This window comes from Anguilla rostrata, chromosome 15 (assembly GCF_018555375.3).
Source record: "Anguilla rostrata isolate EN2019 chromosome 15, ASM1855537v3, whole genome shotgun sequence".
Taxonomy (NCBI): domain Eukaryota; kingdom Metazoa; phylum Chordata; class Actinopteri; order Anguilliformes; family Anguillidae; genus Anguilla; species Anguilla rostrata.
Window position 1 is genome coordinate 8,683,269 of NC_057947.1, and position 22,303 is coordinate 8,705,571.

The 22,303-nt window shown below is 41.1% G+C and overlaps 1 protein-coding gene across 10 annotated transcripts in view; it reads right to left on the bottom strand.

Annotated features, from left to right (window-relative positions):
- The window catches only part of LOC135241427 (RNA-binding motif, single-stranded-interacting protein 1), a 54,007-nt gene that overhangs the window by 24,635 nt on the left and 7,069 nt on the right, over positions 1 to 22,303 (bottom strand). For 2 of the 10 annotated variants that reach the window (XM_064311825.1, XM_064311821.1), the window contains exon 2: positions 2,274 to 2,458. In XM_064311825.1, coding sequence (XP_064167895.1) covers positions 2,274 to 2,458 — 185 coding nt within the window. Of the gene's footprint in view, positions 1 to 2,273; positions 2,459 to 7,271; positions 7,305 to 7,843; positions 8,425 to 12,601; positions 12,945 to 18,396; positions 18,552 to 22,303 lie in introns of those variants that run through there. The other 8 variants (XM_064311822.1, XM_064311824.1, XM_064311827.1 and 5 more) reach the window with 8 other exon arrangements.

Here is a 22,303-nt window from a genome sequence, read left to right on the forward strand (position 1 = left end):
GCTGGATTTGGATTTGAGGGCCAGATTTCAGTATCCATGCCATACAGCATACCTGAGGAAATTAGTCTTTAAGAGGTATGCCCACAGAATGCTATTAACAGGCAGCTGTTAATAAGCTCAGCGTCAACAAAACAAATTCAGTCTGGAGGAGAATTATTTTTTGAACGACTGTTATTCATTTATATTTATAATCATTGCTGTCTTTTGTGTCAGTTAAAATTCCATTTAAGATCAGCCAGGACTAAAGCACAGAAGAAAAGGATAATCTACACAGCACTGCCATTCACCAACAAAAATTAATGACATATTCTGATTGCCCCACTTTTCAATTGTGCACAGTGCTTTTAAACGGGGAAAGTATATTTTCTGGCAATGCACTGACGCAGGGAAACCTTGCAAATTATTGCTCATAGTTCTGCACATGATAAAATACAAGTAACGATGAGACTGGAAATATTGGTTGCAGTATTTCAAGTATTGATATTTCACTATTTCCTGAATGGATTGAACTCAACACAATTTATTTGAGGTTCTTCAGACCTTCCCATCTGTCTCTACAGCTAGCGTGCATAGCGAATAAATGTAGCGTGTTTCTATAAGGGTATGTGAAAGTTACATGGATCACATGCACCAGGAACATACTCATTTTACATTGAGGTAAAAATGGTCTTTTTCAGTATTATGAATCACCATGGACTGTCAAGGTCATGCTAGTTGCCGAAACATAGTTCAGTTTATGATGAGGAAACGCATGAGCAGGAAGCAGAAACCTTTAATTCCACTGAATGACATCACTGAGTTACTGTATCGTACTGGCTCCTTAAAGAAACAAAACACTTAATAATTAAGAATCATATAAATGTGAAAAGTACCACTGGTTTTTACCAGAGGAGAGGCTGCAAAAGTAAAGTATAGCACATGGCCCCAGTGTAATAAGGGAATGAGAAAGAATGTGGTTTTAATGGTGCATCCGCCAGTACGATCCATTAAAAACACCCATAGTTCCTATACTACATACACCAGCACTGCTCCACCTATGACTTTTCCTTATAATCATCAATAGTTTTTCAAATAAAATTAAAATACAGTGTAATGCTGCTGTCATATCCCCGGTAGCTCCTCCGCTCTGTGTGCGTGTGTGTGTGTGCGTGCGTGCGTGCTTGCATGTGAGTATGTGTGTGTGTGTGTGTGTGTGTGTGTATGTATGCATGTCTGCCATCCTTTACATATTTTGCAGACCAGAAAACGTAGGCATCTTTTGGGACAAAGCAGATTTAGTTGGACCTGTTGGTTGGCAGCCCTTCATGGCATTTGTAGAGAGCATACCCAGTGAGAACTATATTGAGGCAGGGTGAAAATATAAAACTACAAACATTTACAGCTCAAAATAGACTTTTAAAGAAAACATTTTTTTGGGGGAGCTTTAATGACAAGGATTTATAAGTCATAAGACAGGACACCACATTGATGCACTGGGTGTCTACCTCTTCACATGAAGTCACAACCCAGCCTGGATGCACAGGCTACTAAAGCACAGCCTTACTCCTGGCCATCCTTATGTTGGTTATAAATGGGTGTTGACGATGGTTTATCGTGGCACGCCAAAATATTTTGTCATTGGTTGCTACACAGATAAACGTGGTTGCCATTACAGCAAGCAGAATTTACGATCTGCTGGAACAATGACGAGACGGCGTCGCTATGGTGACCTAGAGGCTTTCAGTATCAACAACGTGGTTACTAATGTGGTTGAGCTTCCCAACAATAAAAACACTTCTCGGTTCCATGAAACTGATTTGGGAATCTTGCGTGTCACAGCTGAACCCGAGCGCACAGCGAGAGTCGCTGTCGTTTCCTATTTCCTGGGAATAACGCAACGTCTTTACGCAACCTCTGGGGCCGGGAGGTTTTATGAACAAACTCGACGAGAACACACGCCCTTGGCGTAGTTTCCAGCTTCAAAAATAATAACATGAAAAGCATCAGGCAGCTTCTGCCGGACTGACAAGCGGGCATTCAAGGAACTCGCTAATTTGATTTCGCGAGCGGCAAAGCATCCTGGCTTCTCGCAGATTTAGATTTCGCGGTCGTCGCGAGAAGGTCACAAAAAAAAAAAAAAAGATCTATGACTGCGAGGACTGCGCTAAGTGGAGGGGGGGGGAAGGAGAAAAAAAAGGTTTGGAGTTCAGGCAGAGTGTACAGTGATTAAGGCTGAGCACTTGGCCAGGACCACCAGGAATCAATACAGTTCATAATGGGGGGGGTGTACTCACGGTTGGCAGAGCTTGACCAGGTCGTGGTCGGTGGTCGCTGGGGACAGGCCTCGGATGTAGAGGTTGGTCTTGCTGAGCTGCTCCCAGCCCGCGGTGCTGCTGCTGCTGCTGCTGCTGTTGTTGGTGCTGCTGTTGGTGCTGGGGCTGGGCGGAGCCATGGGGTGCGGGGCCGGAGCGACGGGCTGCTGCCGAAAGAGAGGGGGAGAGAGAGCACAGGCGCACACATAAAATGGCCGAGCTTAGCAACAGCGGTCACGCAGCGCGCCAGAAACGCTAACCAGGCCGTGTTCCGAGGGCGGAGAGCGGCGGGACGTTGCGCGGAGCGTCCGAAACGGGCCGGCGGGGGTTAGAGGCGCGCGCGGTAGGAAAGTCTGAGCGCGGCGCCAGGCGTGTTCTTTTTCCTCCTTCTTTTTATTTAAAAAAAAAAAAAACATTTCCGCGTAAAAGAGTTAAACGCGCTTGACTCTCTCGGGCCGTCGGCGCACATCTGCCGGGCCTGTCGCCCGCGGCGTTCGGGCCGTCGGTGCAAACTGGCCCCGGAGGGCCTCCGCTATGTGGGTCATCTACGCGGTGACGGCTAACCAAAACCGGCCGCGACAAAACTCTCCGGCACAGCTCCACACCGCCCCCGCCCCCCCCGGGCGCCCTCCAAGCTCCTCTTTAAGGAAATACGCGCGGGGGCCCCGCTTTTCCAGTTACACCACGGTCCCCTAGAGTCAGCACGCCGGGTGCGTGGCCGTGCCAACGCAAGCGCCACTCAACTGTGCATCTTAAACGTGGCATAGAAGATCAGCATACTCTTCTTAGTCAACTGAACATTCACAAGAATGACAATATGTTGGACAAATTTCAGTGAGACTTCCGTGCCAGTCACAGTACTGACACCCGTCCACCTCAAAGCAGATAGTGACCTCAGACTGGTTGTCGATGACAACAGTGTGGCCGTGCTTACTCTTCTAGAATCTAAGTGCTGCATTTGACAGCTAACCAAAGTATTTTAATTGACAGACCAGATGGGTTGGCCAGTTTCCTTGGTTCTGCTCGTATGTAACAGGGAGACGGTTCTTTGTCAGTCTGGGTGAGCACGTAAACGTGAAACTATTGATAATATTGACTTGGGCATTGCCCAAGAAAGTGTTCTGGGCCCAATTTTATTTCTCTATATGCTCCTCCTAGGTCATAAGGCATCACAACGTCAGCTGTCACTGTTATGCTGATGACACGCAGGTGTACATATCTGTTAAACTACAGCTCAGTGAAAGAGAGATTCTCCTAGTGGGACCAAATGTGAAAAGAGGCAAACCACAAAATCACAAGTAAAAGGACCAGTGTGTGATTTTAGACTCTGACCTTAAGTTTTAATTCACATTTTAATACGGACAGCCATTTTTCATCTTACAAACATTGCTAAAGTGAGGCCTTCTTTCTCAACAAGATGCAGAAATGTTGTTACATACTTTAATCACAAGAAGACAGGATTACTGTAATTCTCTTTTTACGAGGCTACCAAAGAAGACCAACCGGAAAATCACACCTAATTCAGAATGCCGCAGCAAGAAGGAGAGAAGGCATAACTCCAGGCCTGGCTGCTCTGCATCGGTTACCTGTATCTTTCAGAATTGATTTTAAGGTTTTGAAAGCGCTTGTTTTTAAAGCACTTAATGGCCCAGCACCTACATATATCACAGGCTGCTTATCATTTTATGTCCCCGCCAGAGCTCTTAGGTCCTCCGGTACTTTTTTATTGAATATACCAAAGGTCTCACACAAGCAAGCTGGTGAAGCCGCCTACAGCTTTTTTTATGTCCCTAAATTACAGAACACCACCTCGAAAAACAGTGAGCTCAGCTGGTATTTTTTTTAAAAAGGACTGAAGATCTATCTCTTTAAGCTGGCTTTTTGTTAACCCCTTCTAAGTTTTATTTGTTTATTTAGAAAATTCTGTTTTTAAATTCATTTCTGTTCCTATCATTCCTTAACCTAATTCAGCTATTTTAGCTTTGCGGCTTTTATCTCGTATCGACTGTCGTTGAAATGTGTTTTGTATTACCTTACATGCCTTGCATTTATGCTTGTATTATTTATGCCTGGCCTTGAAAAAATCTTTTTTTATCTGTTGTGAAGCACATTGAGCTGCTGTTTGTATAAAATGTGCTATATAAATAAAGCTCCTTTTTATTATTGTTATTATTATCAGTATTATTATAGTCAACTCATCACGAGGCATCTATTTGCCAAAAAAAGCACCATTAAACATTGTATGAAGCTTTATTCTTATTTGGAAAAAATGTATGCAAACTAAGAGAACATTCACAATGCGCTCAGACGCATGGTCCGAGGCCCTTGTGATTTCTCCACCTTTGGCACAGTGGGCTATCGCTACGTTACCGTGTGATCACGAGAGAGGTATCCGGACTATTTGTGATTCGGAACAATGTAAGCCCGCTGCAATGCACAACTCACTTATCAAACAGACGCATCTGCGCGGTGCCGAGAATAGCTGCAGAATTCGCTGCGTTCGCGACACGAGATAAAGACGTACGCGCCGCCGCTCGGCTCGCGCGAGACAGACGTTCCCGATCGGAACTCTACCCAAATGGTGCACCATGGGAAACCGGCTGACTCCCTCCTCTCCTCCCGCCCCGGGAGACGACCCAGGCGAAGCCGACGGAATCCTTAATATGAGCCGATGACAGGACGGAGCGGTCTCCATTTAGCCACGCGGATCGTCTTCCAGCGTTCAGGCGGCTCCTGCCCCGACACCCAACCCGCCCCTGCGTTTTCCACAGAGTCACAATGCAGGTCTGTGAGCTCGGGCACGACTATCCTGCGAACTTTAAACGCAGCCGGGAATTGACCATTCATTCAAGGTCAATGGGACTTCTTCAATTAAACATTCGACAAAACACAGCCAGACACTCCGAACCCCCCCCCATCCCCCTTGAGGGCTCTTTTCTTTAACTGAATTTGTTAAGTTTGAAAAAAAAAAGGGACTTCAAAAACATCTGTTCCTTGTACAATATATCATGTACAGAGACACAACTTTTAGCATCTGGCCGTAGACACACTATGTTATATAAAGAAAAGCATTACCTACATTTTCAGTCCAGCAGAAACGTGTCTGTCAACTTTCTATCAAAGTCCTCTATAAGACGAAGGCCAGAATTGTGCTGTGAGTTGTGTTAAAGTGGTGAAATATTAACCTGGGTGCTCTGAGATGTTCTGCAGAACTCCAGACCCTCTGCATGCTCTGAGAAGGCTACACGCTAAAATGGGTCAATTACCTCCTTCCACAGACTCACTCATTAGTAAGTACCTCCAAATGCTTTGACCGATTTTCTGTACTTCAGTCATAATGTTCTGAAAAGTGCATTTTACAACCAAGAATGTCCTCAAAAGTACTCCACTCTATAGCCCTTTATTTGATATACAACATTCTAAGTAATGTATCAGAGACTTCAACATTTATTTATTAGCCTTTTATTAAATTAGCCTTTCTTTACATGAATATGACACCCTGACATTGGGGGAAAAGCAGATGCTAGTATTCTCCCCGTGGTTAGCTTAGCCAGGCAAATTAGCACCTGGCCACAGCTCACACAGGTGCCATCTGTAGCGGCTGACGTCTGCCCGACAGGCAGCCTTCATTCCGTCTCCACACCTGCGCTAATACCCGCCAGGGCTCGGAAACCTCACACAATCTCAACCATGTGATTTGATGTGACACCAAAAAGTCTGAATGACCACAATGCGCTCAGATGGTAAGATGAAAAAACACAGGGGCAAGTCACTTCAAATAACTTGGGAACATTGGGTAGCAGCATTGCTTTTGAATACAGCATGTTAAATTTGTGTGAGCTAAGATAGCTAATATTGTTTATTGTAACTTGGCCTAGTTTTGATATCAGTACTTTTAGTGGCAGGCCTAGATTTTGCAAATGTGAATGACTTATAGACAGTGCTTTGTATGTGTGAGTAACTTTTTTTGTATGTTGAAAATGTGTTTTTCTATAGATTTCCTATTACAAGTGATCGTGTAAAAAAACTGAAGTCCCGATGCAGTCGCAAGGTTTAATAAAAACACACGGCACAGATAATCAGACAAGTCTCTGAACAGTGCCCACTTCTGAAGAAAAAACTGACTTGGCTAACTGCAGAAGGGTAATACCTCATCACAACTCATTATAACTCAATAGAACAACATTATAACATATATGAAGAGGAGCAAGAAAAACTAACAAAACGACAACTCAAGATTAACAGAACAGACATACTACATAACTGAAGTGCTGAAAGTACAAAGTTATGAAAAAACAACAGCTTAAAATTTACTCAAGTTGTGAAATATAACAGAAATAGTATTTTACCACTCAACCAACAGACTTCAGAAATTCTAACTCAACAGACTAAATTTAAATTTAAATGAAGAAAAAGCTAGGCTACATTTAACGACCGATTCATAAAGTTTTCGGGGCAAAAGATGGTCAGCAAGATCAGTTCTAATCCGTGAACGTTCAAGTGCGTTTCTAAGAAAACTTCCAGGCAGAACAGTGTGACCCAGGCTACACTGACACGCCTTGCAAATGTAATCATTTTCATGAACAGGCACTATCTGAAGCATCGGTCATAGATAAAAACCAACAATGCTGACCTACAAGCCACAGCGGCGCATGCAACTAACACACGTCAGTGTCAAAGTATGTGGCATGTTACAAACTAATGCATAATGACATATAACAGCCGCGCTAAGCTAGGTTTATAAAAAATGTCAAAAAGCCTACAATGATTTCAGATGTACAACCACTCAAATAATATAGGCCTACTAAATCAGTAACAAAAATGGCTTTGATCCAGAACTAATAATTAAAGTCAAATAACTTTGAATTCCTTTCATTTTAGTCACATGGCCCAGCGCACTTGAAGTAGGCCTACAAAAGTAATCAATCCATTGGCAGAATGTTACTGTGCACTAAATGGCTCTCGCTAATGAAGACTCACAATACCAAGAACGAGCATTCCCAAAAGCGGCCCTCTCTAACGCACATCTGCAGCTCTTCCATGGATGAAATCCAACACCTCTCTACGCCGTGCCTGTTCCGCTCTGCCGGGATGTTTGGGTTTCAGACATAAATCTCGCGCTGGACTCTTTAAGGAGCTGGAATTTCCGCTTTACATCCAATTCCGCATTTTTTCTCCTCGCTTTCAAGGCAGGAAAGCTCGAGATGAATTTATTTGGACGGAACGTGAAGGAACTAATCAAACACAAAAAGTAGCCTATATCACGCAGCCGATTAATTCCTGAGTTTATATAAACGTGTCCAGTAAATCGTAAAGTGTGTGTGTTTAACATAATCTGCAACCTTCCAAGTTTTTTGTCACAGGAATGGCTATTTGTTTTTTCTTTTTTTGTGTTCCCAGCTTTCGTCACATTTTAGCTCTGAGTGGCGGTGAGAAAATACAAGAGCACTGCGAATGATAGGAAACATGTTTTGCACTGCAGGGCAAAACGGCAAAGTCACTGATTTTTATGCCGTGGCAAAGATAATAAACAACACCGAGAACCTACGCACGCTTAGTCGGGACGAAGAAAAAGTTGCTCGTTTTCTGGCGCTCACATCCATTTCGTGCCGAGCAGCATTTAATTAATGCCCTAAAAAAATTTCCCAGAATGCCTAAAACCTCTGAAACCGCGAACAACAACATCAGCATCAAATTTATGACTACGCTGGCTTGGAAAGCGTTGAAAAATATGCAATTCACTTCCCAAGCAGGGAGGGTGGGGGAACAGAACATAATTTCATTAAAGGACTGGAGACAAAGACAGCATTTGCTGGAGTAGATGAATTCCATCTTCTATTGAACCCAGCACAACAGCTCAATGAACATTCAGAGCTTAAACCAGCTGAAGAAAGAAAAACAGAAGGTCAAGGCTGACGTGTCTCCTATAAAAGGGTCTTGATTGAGGACCACAGGATGAACTTCTGAACCATTTCCCAAACACAGACTCAAGGTAGTGAGGGGAAAAGGATATCAAATTTCAGCTTCCAGCTATTTGTCATATACTGACATGTCCTTGGACTGTGACGCAAAAACACTTAGAATAACTCCCCGGTGTTTATAATAAACTAAAAATTCTTTGCATCAAATTCTGTGCATCGCGGCCTGTGTATTCTCCACTACACTGGTGGCCTTTTTGGTTCGTTTAACATAAGACCTTCTCATATAACAAAAATGTTAATATTTCAGTGATACCTACTTACCTACTGAGTGTGTGTGTGTGCGTGTGCATGCGTGTATTCCTAAAGGCTGCGTCTGTTTTTCATCCAGAAAATTTCAACCAAGTCGGCAACCATTTTTTCTGGTTAGCATTCTAAAAGCGTGAACCTTCGGGTTGCTCTCTCTTCTCTGGATAAAGGTTAAACATCAGATCGACCTGAATATCTCTGACTGAACTAGTAGCCTTCTGTCGCTGCACTAAACTTCGCCGTGATCAGAGCCAACAACAAAGCATTTTGCTCTTTTCAAAGGCCCAAGGGCCATTCGCAGCCTATTCATTTTCATTTTTCTTCTCTTTATTGAGATATTGCTGTCCAAACATGCGGACATTTGTTGACCAGTCAAATTTCAGTTATACATTCCAATAATTGTCTTTTTATTTGATACATACTGGTCGTTTTGATAGTGCTATTAACATTATTAAATATGTCATTGCTAAATGAGTTATGATATTTACCCTGTAGGCAACTAAGCTGTTATTAGCATATTTGAATCCGGAGCTCAAATTCACCCTGTTGCTTAGGGAGAGAGGGCACATTGTGGGCCCATCTATTTTAGATCTTATGACACCATTTGTACAGACCGCATACTGGATCTGCTCATAAACACCAACCAATCATTTGATTGCGCCTTTGGTGTACAGACTTCTTGCTCTGAAACGTCTCGCTAAATTCTGGCCAAGACTATACTCTAAACACAAATACAATGTAAAAAGACAAGCTGTCCAATATTCAAGAGAGTACAAATGCTCATTAAAACAATGACAGCCAAGTGAGACTGCCTCCATTTTTTCATTTTGCATTTAAAGGCATACTATGCAGGATTTCTATAATATAAAATATTATAAAATAACCATGTTCAGCCATATCTATGATGCACTGGCAGTCTCCGTCTTTGCGCACATTTGCCAACTCTGTGCTCCTCTGTCTGTACTTCTAAAATGTGTCCGAGATGTTTCTGGGCGAGACACACTTTTCTGTGTGGGGAGAGAAGGGTGTGGTTACACAGCCTGTGGAGTGGGATCAGGTTTTCCTCGATGGCGACAGCTGAAGTTCACAAAGGGTATGAAAAGTGACGCAGAGTTGGTGTGTTTTCTGTTGGACCTGTAAGTAATGTTACCTCTAGCTATCCAGCTAGCTACGTAAGTACCTAGATGACCGAAGTTTTGGGTGAGTGTGGGGTAGAAGACAGAGGAGGAGACTTCTTTGATTGTAAACACAGGACCACAGCAAGGCCAAAAAAGCTTGCACAGTGTGCATTTAAAAACATTTAATGAGATTAAATCCTCAAGCTCTAATTCCTTCTGCAATATAGGCTATTTCAAGCAGAGCACAGAACACATAAATGTCAATTTTTCCAATTTCTGTACGGGTATTGGGAAACGAACGCATAAAACAGTCCTGAGAGCATAAAACACGGTGCCCAATACGTATCCTTAAATGTAAACACATCAGTAAGATGGGAGCAGACCAAGAATTGTCTTATATATAAAAATGAACCAATAAGTGAGCCTACGCTTGGCAAGAGCAGGCCAACCTACTGGAGTATATCACTCACAGTAGCGAGTGAGGCCTTTACAGTTTGCAGTAAACCTCAGGGAGGCACAGAAAACTGTGTCAATAATATAAAGGTGCTGAGCAGAAGTGCGCATATATAAAAGATCACCATAATCCTACACAGGTAGATATGTGGTGGCAACAAGTCTCTTTCTGGCTTTAAATGAAGATCAATACTTATTTGCGAAGTAAAAAAATGTATTTAAGCCTCAGCTTTTTCTCCAAGTACTGTACACGTGGCTTAAATTTGAGGGAATCATTATTTTAAATACCCAGGTATTTCTACATAAATGACCTCCATTACCATTCTTGTAAGAGTAACCACAGAAGGTAGGCTATATTCTATAGCTTATTCCTTAAATTGGTAAACATCAGCTTGGTCTTTTTAGCATAAAGACCAAGTTTCAGTTGGATAAGGCTATTCTGAACAACATTAAATGCGACTTGCTATTTTTCAATGGCTTGAACAAGAGTTAACACAGCAACAACATATGACAGTGTTATACGTATAAATATGAGGATTAGCATCTGACACATTATTTTCCAGATTATATATATAAATAATGGACAGAAGTGGACCAAACACTGAACCCTGGGGTACACCCTTACAGATAGACTGTGTCCTGATATTCTATCATATTTGATGCACTGAGACTTGCCAGAAAGATAGAAAACCAGGCAACTGCTTGCTCCAATAGTACAATATAAAAAATCCTCTGTTTTAGAATATTGTGGTCAACTGTATCAAAAGCATTAGACAAGTAAAAAAAAAAAGTGAAGTACAATGCTGGTGACAGACATATAATTTATAACCTCCAGGGCAAATTTAATGATGCTATGCTGCTTCCTGAAACCTGACTGGACTGGTGAAAAAATGGCATTACCACAAAAAAAACTCCTTGAGCTGACTCACAAGGCCTTCAAGTAGCTTGGACAGTGTTAACACTATATGCTAGTTACTGGCCTATACTTATTTAAAAGAGCCAGTTTCCCCCCTTTTAACAGTGAGAGAACAAAAGCAGACTTCCACATCCTTGTGATTTCATTACATTCCAAACTGATGATAATTGTGGACAAAGAGGACCTTTGATCAGTCAGCTTGTGTGTCCAAGGTTTTCTGTACTGCTCAGATACCCACTCATATCTTGGGACAGTCTTTCTTTAAAAGGTCTCAACGCCTGCTTGTTTTAGGTCTACCGTTTCGGGTCCTGTTGGAGGCTGTAGAGAGCAGCATCTTATCAGTCTCCTCCAGACCTACAGAGCTCATCCTATCCGAGCTCGAAATGCACCGAGCTTCCAGTAACGGGCCTCGCCCATCGGCAGCCTCTTCCCAGCATACTGCGAACACACTGCGTGTGCGCTATTACACCACAGCTCATGAATATGTACGATCCCGAGGTGTTCCACGCTATCAGCGCTTTCATCTGTTCGCAGGTTAGCCTGCATCTCAGCAGGACTGAATAAAACTCAAACGACCTGGTTAATTCATGGGGGCACGAGCCTGTTTTTTTCCCCCCAAACAATTATTTTAAATTAGTATGGACATGAGACAAAGGGGAAAAAAGTGTGTTACATTACATTATTTTACCTTTCACCATATTATGACAAGGTCATTCACTTTAATTCTATGACCTCAACACAGCTTAAAACGGTAGGAAGGCAAAATCTGCCTAATAGAGCGTTTTGAAATCGCTTACTTAAAAAAAAAACAACAACCGGAAAAGAAATCGCTTATACGATATTATAAGTAAAGCATTGTCTAAAATGAGAACACATCCTGTCTCTGTGTTCATTATTTATTTTAAACACTTTTTAGTAGGCCTACACTATGTTTTTCTGACTAATCCAGGTAGGCTAAAGCCTACGTTCAAAGTAAATACAGTTTGATTACAATACCATATTAGGTACATTTCAAATTTCAAGAAATTTACCTAATTCATGTTAGTTACAGCAAAGAAAATTGTGCAGTATTAGAATTGTGCCGCACAAATTTACAAATAAAACTGCGGAAACTGTTTTATAGCTTTATTCATATGCCGACCAAACACAAACTTAGTTAATTTAAAGTAGTGTAAGTAATACATACGTAGCAGTGAAGCATTAAAACTGTAATAAAAACACTTATAAAAAAATACTGGGCGAAAAACTGACCCAAGCTTCGCCTTAACTCAACATCCCCGGAACATGACCACCGTATTGAATCTATGCTATTATAGATTTGCTCGCTAACTATCTGTAAAGCCTAGTTGGGAACGTTTAAAGTGACAGTACCATTGTTATTATGCAAAACAATTAGGCTACTATACATCAATAAAAGCAATATATGCTAAAATTGCATCAGAAGAGATTGGTATAAAACTACTAATTACATAGCTAGCTGATAGTAGGCTTTACAACCAGAGCATATTAGCGAGCTATTGTGTAGCTAGTTAGCTTGCTAGTTAGCCACCTATGAATTCTATGACCGTTTTGCTTTTACAGTAAGGCCTAACTTACCTGTTTACGATATGTCGTCCTCACGGGGTTAGCTGTATTTGAAAAAATCATCCTCACTTTTAAGTTCTCCCAATGTAACTGTTTTTTTTTTCCTTAATTTATTTTTATCAGCTATATTTATTTGTATCCAGGGCTGTCTTGGTAAAGTTGTGAATTTGACTCTATACCACATAGAGTTATATGTTAAAATTGCTTCCCCGTAATCCTTCTTGCTATGGTTATTTGTAGTCGCCACTGAAATATGTACTATGCCAATTCGAGATGAAAATGTATTCAAGATTCAGTTCCAGCTTCAGTCGCCCAACCCGATCATTTAGCAGAGTTCATTGATCTGCATTCAGTTCCTCACAGCAAGGACCCACCTACTGTGGAAGAAGCCACTTCAACGGGCGATCGAGGGGGAACACGGAGACTACGAGAAACATAATTTACGTTAAAAGATGATATAATCTAAAACGATTAATGCGTAACTTAGTTTAGTTCTACCAAAAAATAATTCCGGAATCCACATCAATAATAAAACGTGTATCTCCACATACGGCAGTTCGTTATACCACCATATCCCCTTTTGCCAACCCTTAGTTTATTCTAGCATGCCACACATTCCAAAAGCAGCCATCAGGTCCTTTCTGGTTAAAGCGGCACAGAGTTATGTGAGAATTTAAACAGTGACAGTAACAAGGGATGGTACGTATAAATTCACATGTTCCATTTCATTCTTGACTAGCCTCGAATGCTCAAAAGCTAAGGAGGGAGAATGACAAGTGCTTAAGGTTAACCGGTTACATTTTCGGCAAACAAACTGAGCAAATCTCACAAAACAAGTTAATCAAACATATTGGATCGATTCAGCAAAATAAAAAACAGATTTTTAAAAAATTTAATTTTGGCCAGAAAGAAGTCACTTAACACGCTGCACACAACCACCGACCTTACATTTACATTTCAATGAGTAGGTCACTGGCTAATTGATGTTACACCCTGTTCTTGTCATTATTCAGTGAAGAGCACGAGTGACTAAAAGACCTGAGTTTATTAGCTGTAACTATGTTGCACAGCAGGACATGCCGGAAGTACACCGAGCGAATGACATGCATTCAGACGATATTTTTAGGAGCAACGATGCTATTGCGTATTTTGTCCATAATAATCAAATTACTGCTTTAAAGGAGATGAGCTGAATTTTTCGGTACGCCAAATTGACTGCAGACTGTGACCGCCTCAGTGTGTTTGAGAGAGGTCCATAAGAGCTAATGGAGGCCACTGTTCACTTATAGCCTAGGGGTTATCTGAGCAAAAAGTGAAGAGTTTAATACAAGCCCCGCCCAGTGACACAGATGCGGTACCCACAGGCAAGTCCACAGATACGCCCGCACCGGACGCACGCCCCACAATGTGTAATGCCAGGGTTGTTTCAGGCCTTAGTACAACTACTCAATGTTCATATTATACAAAACATACGTAGTTTTCGCAATTATTGCTGTGTACTGAGAAAAGACACAGCACCCAAAATTGAAAAAGGACAGTTGCACCCTAAATATTTCTTTCTGCTTGAAATCCCTTTCTTGGAGAGACATCAGAAGCCCACTTCCATTATGAACACTTCACTCCATGGTTTTGATCACCACAGAAACATGCACACACACGCACACACACACACATGCACACACACAGATACACACGCACGCATGCACACACACAAACATCCTTCAGATGGGAGTCTGTATAAATTGATGGAAGTAAAATTGCATTGCCTCCAGCAAATTCAATAAATGAGTATTAGATTACTTCAGTAGTCAGAAAATAACAAAATCTAGTAATCTATTATTAATAATATTGCTGAATTAACACGAGGGCAACTCATACAAAATTGTGCCCTGAGGCCATAATGGACAAAATGCACATTTAAAGTTAAAGTTCCTATCAACTGAAGAATACATTGCATTTACTGAGCTGGCAAGATGGATATACCTGACTGATATTACACAGATAATTTTCATGAATTGCAAATACAAGAGGCAGTGTATACAAGTAAGTATACACATCCGATTGTGGGAATCCATGTCTGAATATGGATTTTAAGGGTAAAGGGAAATAAGGACACTCTATGAGCTAGGGCGCTTAATTAAAAATTGTGGTTTATCCTGGGAAAAATTCCCAATGTTGATAATCCATTGCAAACCTATACAGCAACAATCTGTAAAAAACTATTTTGTGAACTGTTAATATAAACAGGAAAGATACATGGATGTAACAATGCAGTAAAAGATTACTTTGAATACTCTGTGAGAGTAGTCTCATTTGGATGTTTTCTATTACATCATTTTTCTGTACATCATTGTAATATCAATGTATCCCTGTAATCAATGTGATATGTGAAAAAGGTTTAGATTTGCTTTTATTTTTTTCATGTAAATTACATATATATATTTGTACATTGCCACTGAAATATGGTTTCTAGACACAAAATGTATGTACAATTAATAGGCTGCATAGAATATCCTTTCCAATAACAAATTCTAGCAACTTTGAGAGAAACTATTCACAAACTTTTTCCATTGGGGTGACATTTTCTGTCAAAATCTTATGAGGATGTAAGATGAGGACAATGTATTAAAGTAAAAGAAAAAAATACGAACAGAAAGATTCTGTTTTCTCATTTTAAAGGAATTATAAATCCTGTCACATGACCTCCCTTTCACTTGCTAGAAGTGCTCTCTTTATTGAAGTGGTTCAAATTTATTCAGAAATGGTAGAAGCCTTAAGTTATTAAGACTGTAATGGAAAATAATACACATGGATTTCGACAAGGAATGACAGCAAATTTACAGGGACTTTCTCTTCTGTAAAAAAAGACATTTCCCTGGAAATTTCTACCTATGTTAACTTGAAATCTATTATATATTGTCTAATATTTTCCTTTATTGATTAACCTGTTGTTACCAGCAACAAAATACAAATGCAGATATTCTTCTTATTCTTGCACAGTGCAATCTTTTAGCAGTATGGACAAGTTGTTGTCTTTTAGCAGTTCTGTAGTTGTTCCTTCGGTGTGCACTTATTGTACGCCACTTTGGATAAAAGCGTCTGCCAAATAAATGTAATGTAAATATAAATGTAATGGCAAGTATGCATTTAACACTTGGAACACACTCCATGTACTCTGAACTCCGAAGTTAGACCCATGCAGTAATTTTCTTCCTGTTTAAGACGGCAATTCAGCATAAAATCATAAAAAATGCATGTTTTTGAAGTTACCAGCTTATATGATCAAATTAAACTCAAAATCAAGACTTGTGTAGGGGAATTTACGGCAAACGTTGATCGATAAGAGCACAATAACAGGCAGGCTGCTATGTTGAGAAACGGTGGCAGAACTCCAGTTCCTGTGGTAATGCACATGTAATTATCCAGAAGCTTCTACACACACTGGGGATCAGTTTAGTAGGGCATGAACTGCAACAGTGTGACTGGACTAGAGGCAGATTTCTAGAGAAGACCCATTTTTCTGTTTTGTCACATTTTGGGAGGAACAGTTCACCTGCCAGTCACTAATTACAAGCCTGGCAACTATTAGCGGATTAGTATTAATTGCATTAGGGATGAAGTGGAACCACAAGTTGCTGCCTCCATCAGGTAAACTGGTTGGCTAGAGCATGCATTTAATCCCACCCCTTGGCAGACTGACTACTGATCCCAGAACTGTGGTGGTCACCGCCATGTTAAGTAACCCTCAGGGTTATTAAACGCCTTTGTAACAGTTAAGGACCTAAAACATAACCTTCAGCTGCCACCCTTGCAATATATCCCCTCTCTCCCTCTCTCTCTCTCTCTCTCTCTCTCTCTCTCTCTCTCAGTTGTAATGATGTGACACACAGAGTTCGTGGCATTCAATTTCAACCTCGCCATGCGCTTTTGTTTGCTCTTTTGTGTCCAGGGCTTTGGACCAGTCACCAATAAGATTTGCAACATCTACTCTTTTGATCACTGTAAACAGAACAATGACAACACTGGGGCTAAAATCACGTCAGGTGAAACAAGCACGTAACCGTCCAGACCCACGACACAACTCACTTCCGCAGACACATTTTAGCTGGCACCACTTGTGCATGCGTCCCACGAAACGTCCCTCAAAGGTTTTCCGTGAGTGAGTGAGTGAGTGAGTGAGCGACCGCAATTTGCTATGCATAGCCCACGGCGGACGTTTCTGCACGCTGTGGGAAAAACTAAATCTTGAGACATCTACAGTTCAGTTCAAATCGATGACTCGACCAACCTTTTTCTAAATCCGAACTCTTTTGACATAAGCATTTTATACATTATTTATTAGCAATATGGCTTCCCCTTCTTCCTCAATTTCCGTCTGCCTGTGTGGCAGCCCAAGTGCTACGGATTAACATTTGATGTCTAACTCTCCTGGGGTATCACACAGAAAATAATGTCCCACACAGAACACCAAAGGTCACACACACACACACAAAAACAGCACAGAGGCCTTTCCAGGTCAATATGCGGTTGCAATAGATCGCTGTAAGAAAGAACCAATATGTCTGAATCAGCAATATGTTAAGGTCACTGTGTGAAAGGGGTCATAGGACTGATAATGGGAGCAGAACACTCCCTTTTGGGCAGAGCCAAAGAAAAACATAATCCCGTTCAGTTCAGCTGTCGGTGTTACAAGCGGAGTTTTGTCCCTTTTTTATCTTCTATTGAGAAGTCTTATGATGTGTAACAAATGGGAGCCCACACTGATGAATCTCCCTACTGAAATCTCATTATTTTGTTATTCTATGACACAAAATCAAAGACACAAAGGGCTAAAATGGCTTACGGGTCAAGCTTCTTTCCAATTTCTTTGAACCAATCCTGCTAAAAACTAGCAGGATGTGTTAGTCTTAGATCCTGTTGGTTTTTATAATAAAGTTAGATTTTCTAATAGCGTGAATTTAATTCACAGTTTCACCCTTTCAAAATGGCTGTCATTAACGATTACATTTAATAATACCGAACTGCTGTTCATTAGCTTAATATAGCCAGTCATGTTACCTTTTATTCTTAGATGGTTTGCACCTCACATGATGTAGCTCACTATATAATTGGCTTGGTGAGTACTGGCTGTCCTCTGATGTGGCACGTTTATTATGGTACCAAAAGTATCTGTTACAAATGATGTACGACACACAGCTCACCTGCAAGTGAGCTTAACAGAAAAGTTATTAGAACCTCCTGACACAAATCGTTTCCTGAGAAGGCTGTTTTGACACAATACAGCTGCCCTTGCTGAATCAGCAGAGCAAACAAACAATCAAAAAGCCCAGCCCCTCCCCTCCTCTCCATCCCTTTCATTTAAATTCTGGGTCCCTGTTAGACTGAGAACTGTGAAAAACCATCCCTCTCTTTCCAAATTCTGCCGTGTCCTTATAAGACCTAACAGTCCAGCTCCTGCTTAGATACACACTATAGGGGACGCGATGGTAAGGGTATTTGCTTTGGCAACCTTTGCACCGTATATATGAGAAAAAGACAACCCGACCGTTCCAGTCAGGAAGCATGCTGAACATTCTTTAGATGCAATAAAAGAACAAGTAGAGCAGCTTCTAATCAGAACACGGCGACTCAGAGCGCGAGACTTCCTTTTAAAGGCTTAAAGCGCTCTCTCCCTGCTACTTCCTCCCCGCTCGCTTCCTTGACGGTCGCAACAGCCCTGCCGCAGAGAGCCCTGTTCTCAGGGGCGACGGAAAGCCCACAGCGCGAGCGGGAGGGGGGGCGGGGGGCAGAACAAGTCCGGTATTTACCTTGCTCGCCGGGCGGGAGGAGAAGAGCCGGGAGTTGTAACTCCTCTGAGACACTGACAGAAGCATCTTGGAAGAGTCGCGCGCTAGCAATTCTGCGAGTGTGTGTGTGAGTGTGAGTGTGTGTGTGAGTGTGTGTGTCTGTGTGTGAGTGTGTGTGTCTGTGTGTGTGTGCTTTCGTGTGTGCGTGCGCGCGTGTGTGTGTGTGTGCGTGCTTTACAGGAAGAGAGGCCTCTCTCAGAACGGATCCACACGCCCGACAGCCAGAGGGCTGTGAGTGTGGGGGTGGGGAAGGCACACGGTTTTCTAGAGCTATGTATAACTAGCAGAAAGCAAATTACTTCAGTTTGGGAAGGAAACCATGATATGAGGAATGGAAGAAGGTTGAGTTTGACACTGGAAAAAATGTACGTCTTTCCACTGTTCTTTCAAACAATAATTTCTTCGGTGGAAATTCAGAGAGGGGTGGCACTCACTAAAATGACTTTGAGACACTGAGCACTGACATTACAAGACATTTCAGGGATAATATGTTATATGGATATTTTTTTACTTTGTCAAATAGTGACGCTATTGCAAAATAAGACAGCATTGCAACACGCAGACAAAAAACATTCTGAAGGCGTGATGTAATCTCAGTGAACCAAATATGCGCCAAACATGTGAGGATATCAAATTACAAAAAAGAAAAAAGAAAAAAAGAAAAGAAAAAGAAAATCCCAGTCGCAGTTCCAACAGCTACTAAAACCAAGCCAACGGACATGGATAGGGACTGTTATTCAAGTTGAATTTTTGAAGCTAGACTTGTGGTTAAGCCTTACAAGTTGTACAACAGTTCTGGCGTTGCTTACAAAGGTATGCGACTGTGCCTTGAAAAAAGCCTTGTTCTTGTTTTGTCCCGCCCACTCCCGCCCCACCCCCCACGCCCGCAGGAATAGTGTGTGAATGTAAACACACAGTTTTCCACAGGCCCCTACAGAGCTGCCTCCCTGAGAGGTCAGCTGATTAACTGCAGTGTGAGTGACAGCATTGAGGGATGGAATATCATATTATCCTGTCTATCGGTCAATATAACTTTGCTCAAAGAGAAAGCTTTTGTCTGGGATGATCCTAAAAATGAAGATATTTTCATTTTTTTGCGGTTGAGGACCGTCAAGATAATTAAATCCGAAACAAAATGCTACGGGCTATATTGAATTAAACTATTATAAACCAATAGTATAATATTAATTTAACTATTGACACTGGTTTGCTTTTATGTGAACTTTATTCGAAATTTTAACTAGCGGTAAAAGTAAGTATGAATATGGTTATTCACACAGAGAAATGCAAATAAATTATCAGACTGCTCCTTTAAGCCATACTGTATGTATGATTAGAGAGGTTATTTTGAATAGTACAATAATTTAGCATCACCAATTTTGGTTCAAATGTTTGGTTCAAACCCTATATAAGCAATCCAAGTTAATGATAATCTCCAATGTTTTGTCTTACCAAATAGAATTGAGTACTGAAACTAAACACCATTGCCGATATTCTAAATTCCAAAACACCATCTCTGATTTGAAACTCACAATTTACCAGATCAAAAATGATTAGATTAAGTAATTAATTGCAGTACATCATCCTACCTGTATAGTTCTACAATAGCATGGGGTGTGCAACTGACACCTATAGTAACTAAATTTGGTTAATTTTACTTATAGAAAGCACCTTTTACCTTACAAAAATATCAAGCACTGAACTTTGCAGATAAATGCAAAAGTATGGGTACAGTTGTGTCAAATTGTCAAAACAAACAATGACTATGAGGCAAAATTCAGTCTGCATTTATTTCATGTGTTTTTAAACAGACATTGAACTATATTACAACAATGGCATTCAATGAATCATTTCCCCCATTTCAAGTCAGCCTATGTATTTGAACTACGTAAGTTCTGACAAATTTAATGACTTGCACAGTCAATCTCTCATTGTGTACCCCACACATTTAATGCCTGTACTAAGTCTGTGACTCATGGACATCACTAGATTCATGATGTCATCCTTTGAGATGCTCCGCCAAGCTTTTTCCACTGCCTCCTTCAGTTGCTGTGCGTTTCCTGGGGTTTCGGACTTCAGTTTCATTCTGAGCGAGTGAAAAGCGTGGCCAAAGCAGTTTAGATCATGGTAACTACCTGGGCCTTGTCCAAAACACTTCTTCCAGATAAGCTCATTGGTTAAGTCTGCTGTATGTCTTGGGTTGTTGTATTTGCTGCATGATAAACCTCCATACAATAAGTTTGGTGCCATTTCTCTTAATATTGGTGGACATTATGTTTGTGTACACTTCGGCTGTTATTCTGTTGCTGCCATCTATGGTTACATCATCAGTAAAGACCACTGAACCAGTTCCAGATGCAGCCTTACAGGCCCAAGCCATCACACTGACTCCACCATGCTTGACTGATGAAGTAGTATGCCGAGGGTTCGTAGCAGTCCCTCTCTTTCTCCGTCACTCTAGTAAAAGTTTATCTTTGGCTCATCTGCCCATAAGGCTTTTTTCTAAAACTCATCAGGCTCATGTGTATATATTGTGCGTGCTTGTGTGTTTGTGCGTGTGTGTTTGTGCGAGTGTGCGTGTGCGTGTGTATGTGTGTAAATCCCAGTCTCCCCTTTTCTGTTCTTAGTGCCGATGAGAGGTTTACATCTGGAAGTGTAGCCTCTGTAATTTGCCTTTCAGTCTTCAGTGTCGTGCGATAAATTCACCCCCAGTCTGTGGAGATCATTAGCAGTTACTCGAGCTGACAATTTAGGATTTTTTTCACAGCTCTTATAATCATCCTGTCATCACGTGCTGATGTCTTCCATGGATGGACTGGTCGCTGCTGAATAGTCCTCCAGTAGTGTCTTCTTCAGCACATTCTATGCTGTTTACTTTGGAATACAGAAACATTCTGCAATAGCTCTAATTGATTTTTTTCTTTTCTTTTGTCCTCACGATAGCTTTCTTGGTTGTCTTAGTTCTCTGGCCCTCATCTCCAGTTTTCTTGTATTGTATCTTTTAGCTCATAAAGTGGACTCTACAAATACTTCCAAAGGATATAACACATGCCATGGCTCTCACAGCTTTCCATCTATGAACAATCACAGCAATATGGTAAACCTGCAAAATTTCAAGCAACTGAAATTGGGACTGTATTTGTCTCAATACTTATGCTGACTTGCAATACAGGGATTTGACTCATTGAACGACAGTGTTGTAATATGCTTCAATGTCTGTTTACAAACACATTAAATAAATTCAGACATTGTGAATTTTGCCTCACAGTCATTGTTTGATATGAAAATACAAATCGAATTAGTAAAGAGGAAAAACAACCAATTTAACACAGTTGTCCAAATACTTCAGCATTAGCTGCATGTCAGCATTACAGCATACAGTTTACTGTAAGTGAATGCATTTTAGTTATTATACTCGCACAACTGGCTAAACATTGAACAGAAGAAAGCAGATAATAGAGTTCACAACACAATTTCAGGGTGGCAAGTATCCTGAGTCAGACATAGCTGATAATTACCCAGTTCACCTAGTGGGTTTTTACCACAAGTGTTTTCTCCCCCCTGCGTCCTCTGTTTCCCTCTTCCTTCTCTTCTTACACATTTTCACTTGTCTTCCTACACCCGGTCTATGTCTTCAAAGTCTTCCAAAATTTGGATATATGGCGTTCACCACCTTGCCTTAACCACCTGCTTTCTGTTAGATGTCCTCCACATGGATTCTGCAGTGAATCTTCCCAGGGAAGGCTACTGAATCACTTAAAGCTAAGAGATGCTTTTCCCATTGCACTCTTTCCAAACTTCAAACCTTACTAGCTTGAATTGAAATGTCAAATAAATGCACAGGAATTACACCAATACAAATTAATGT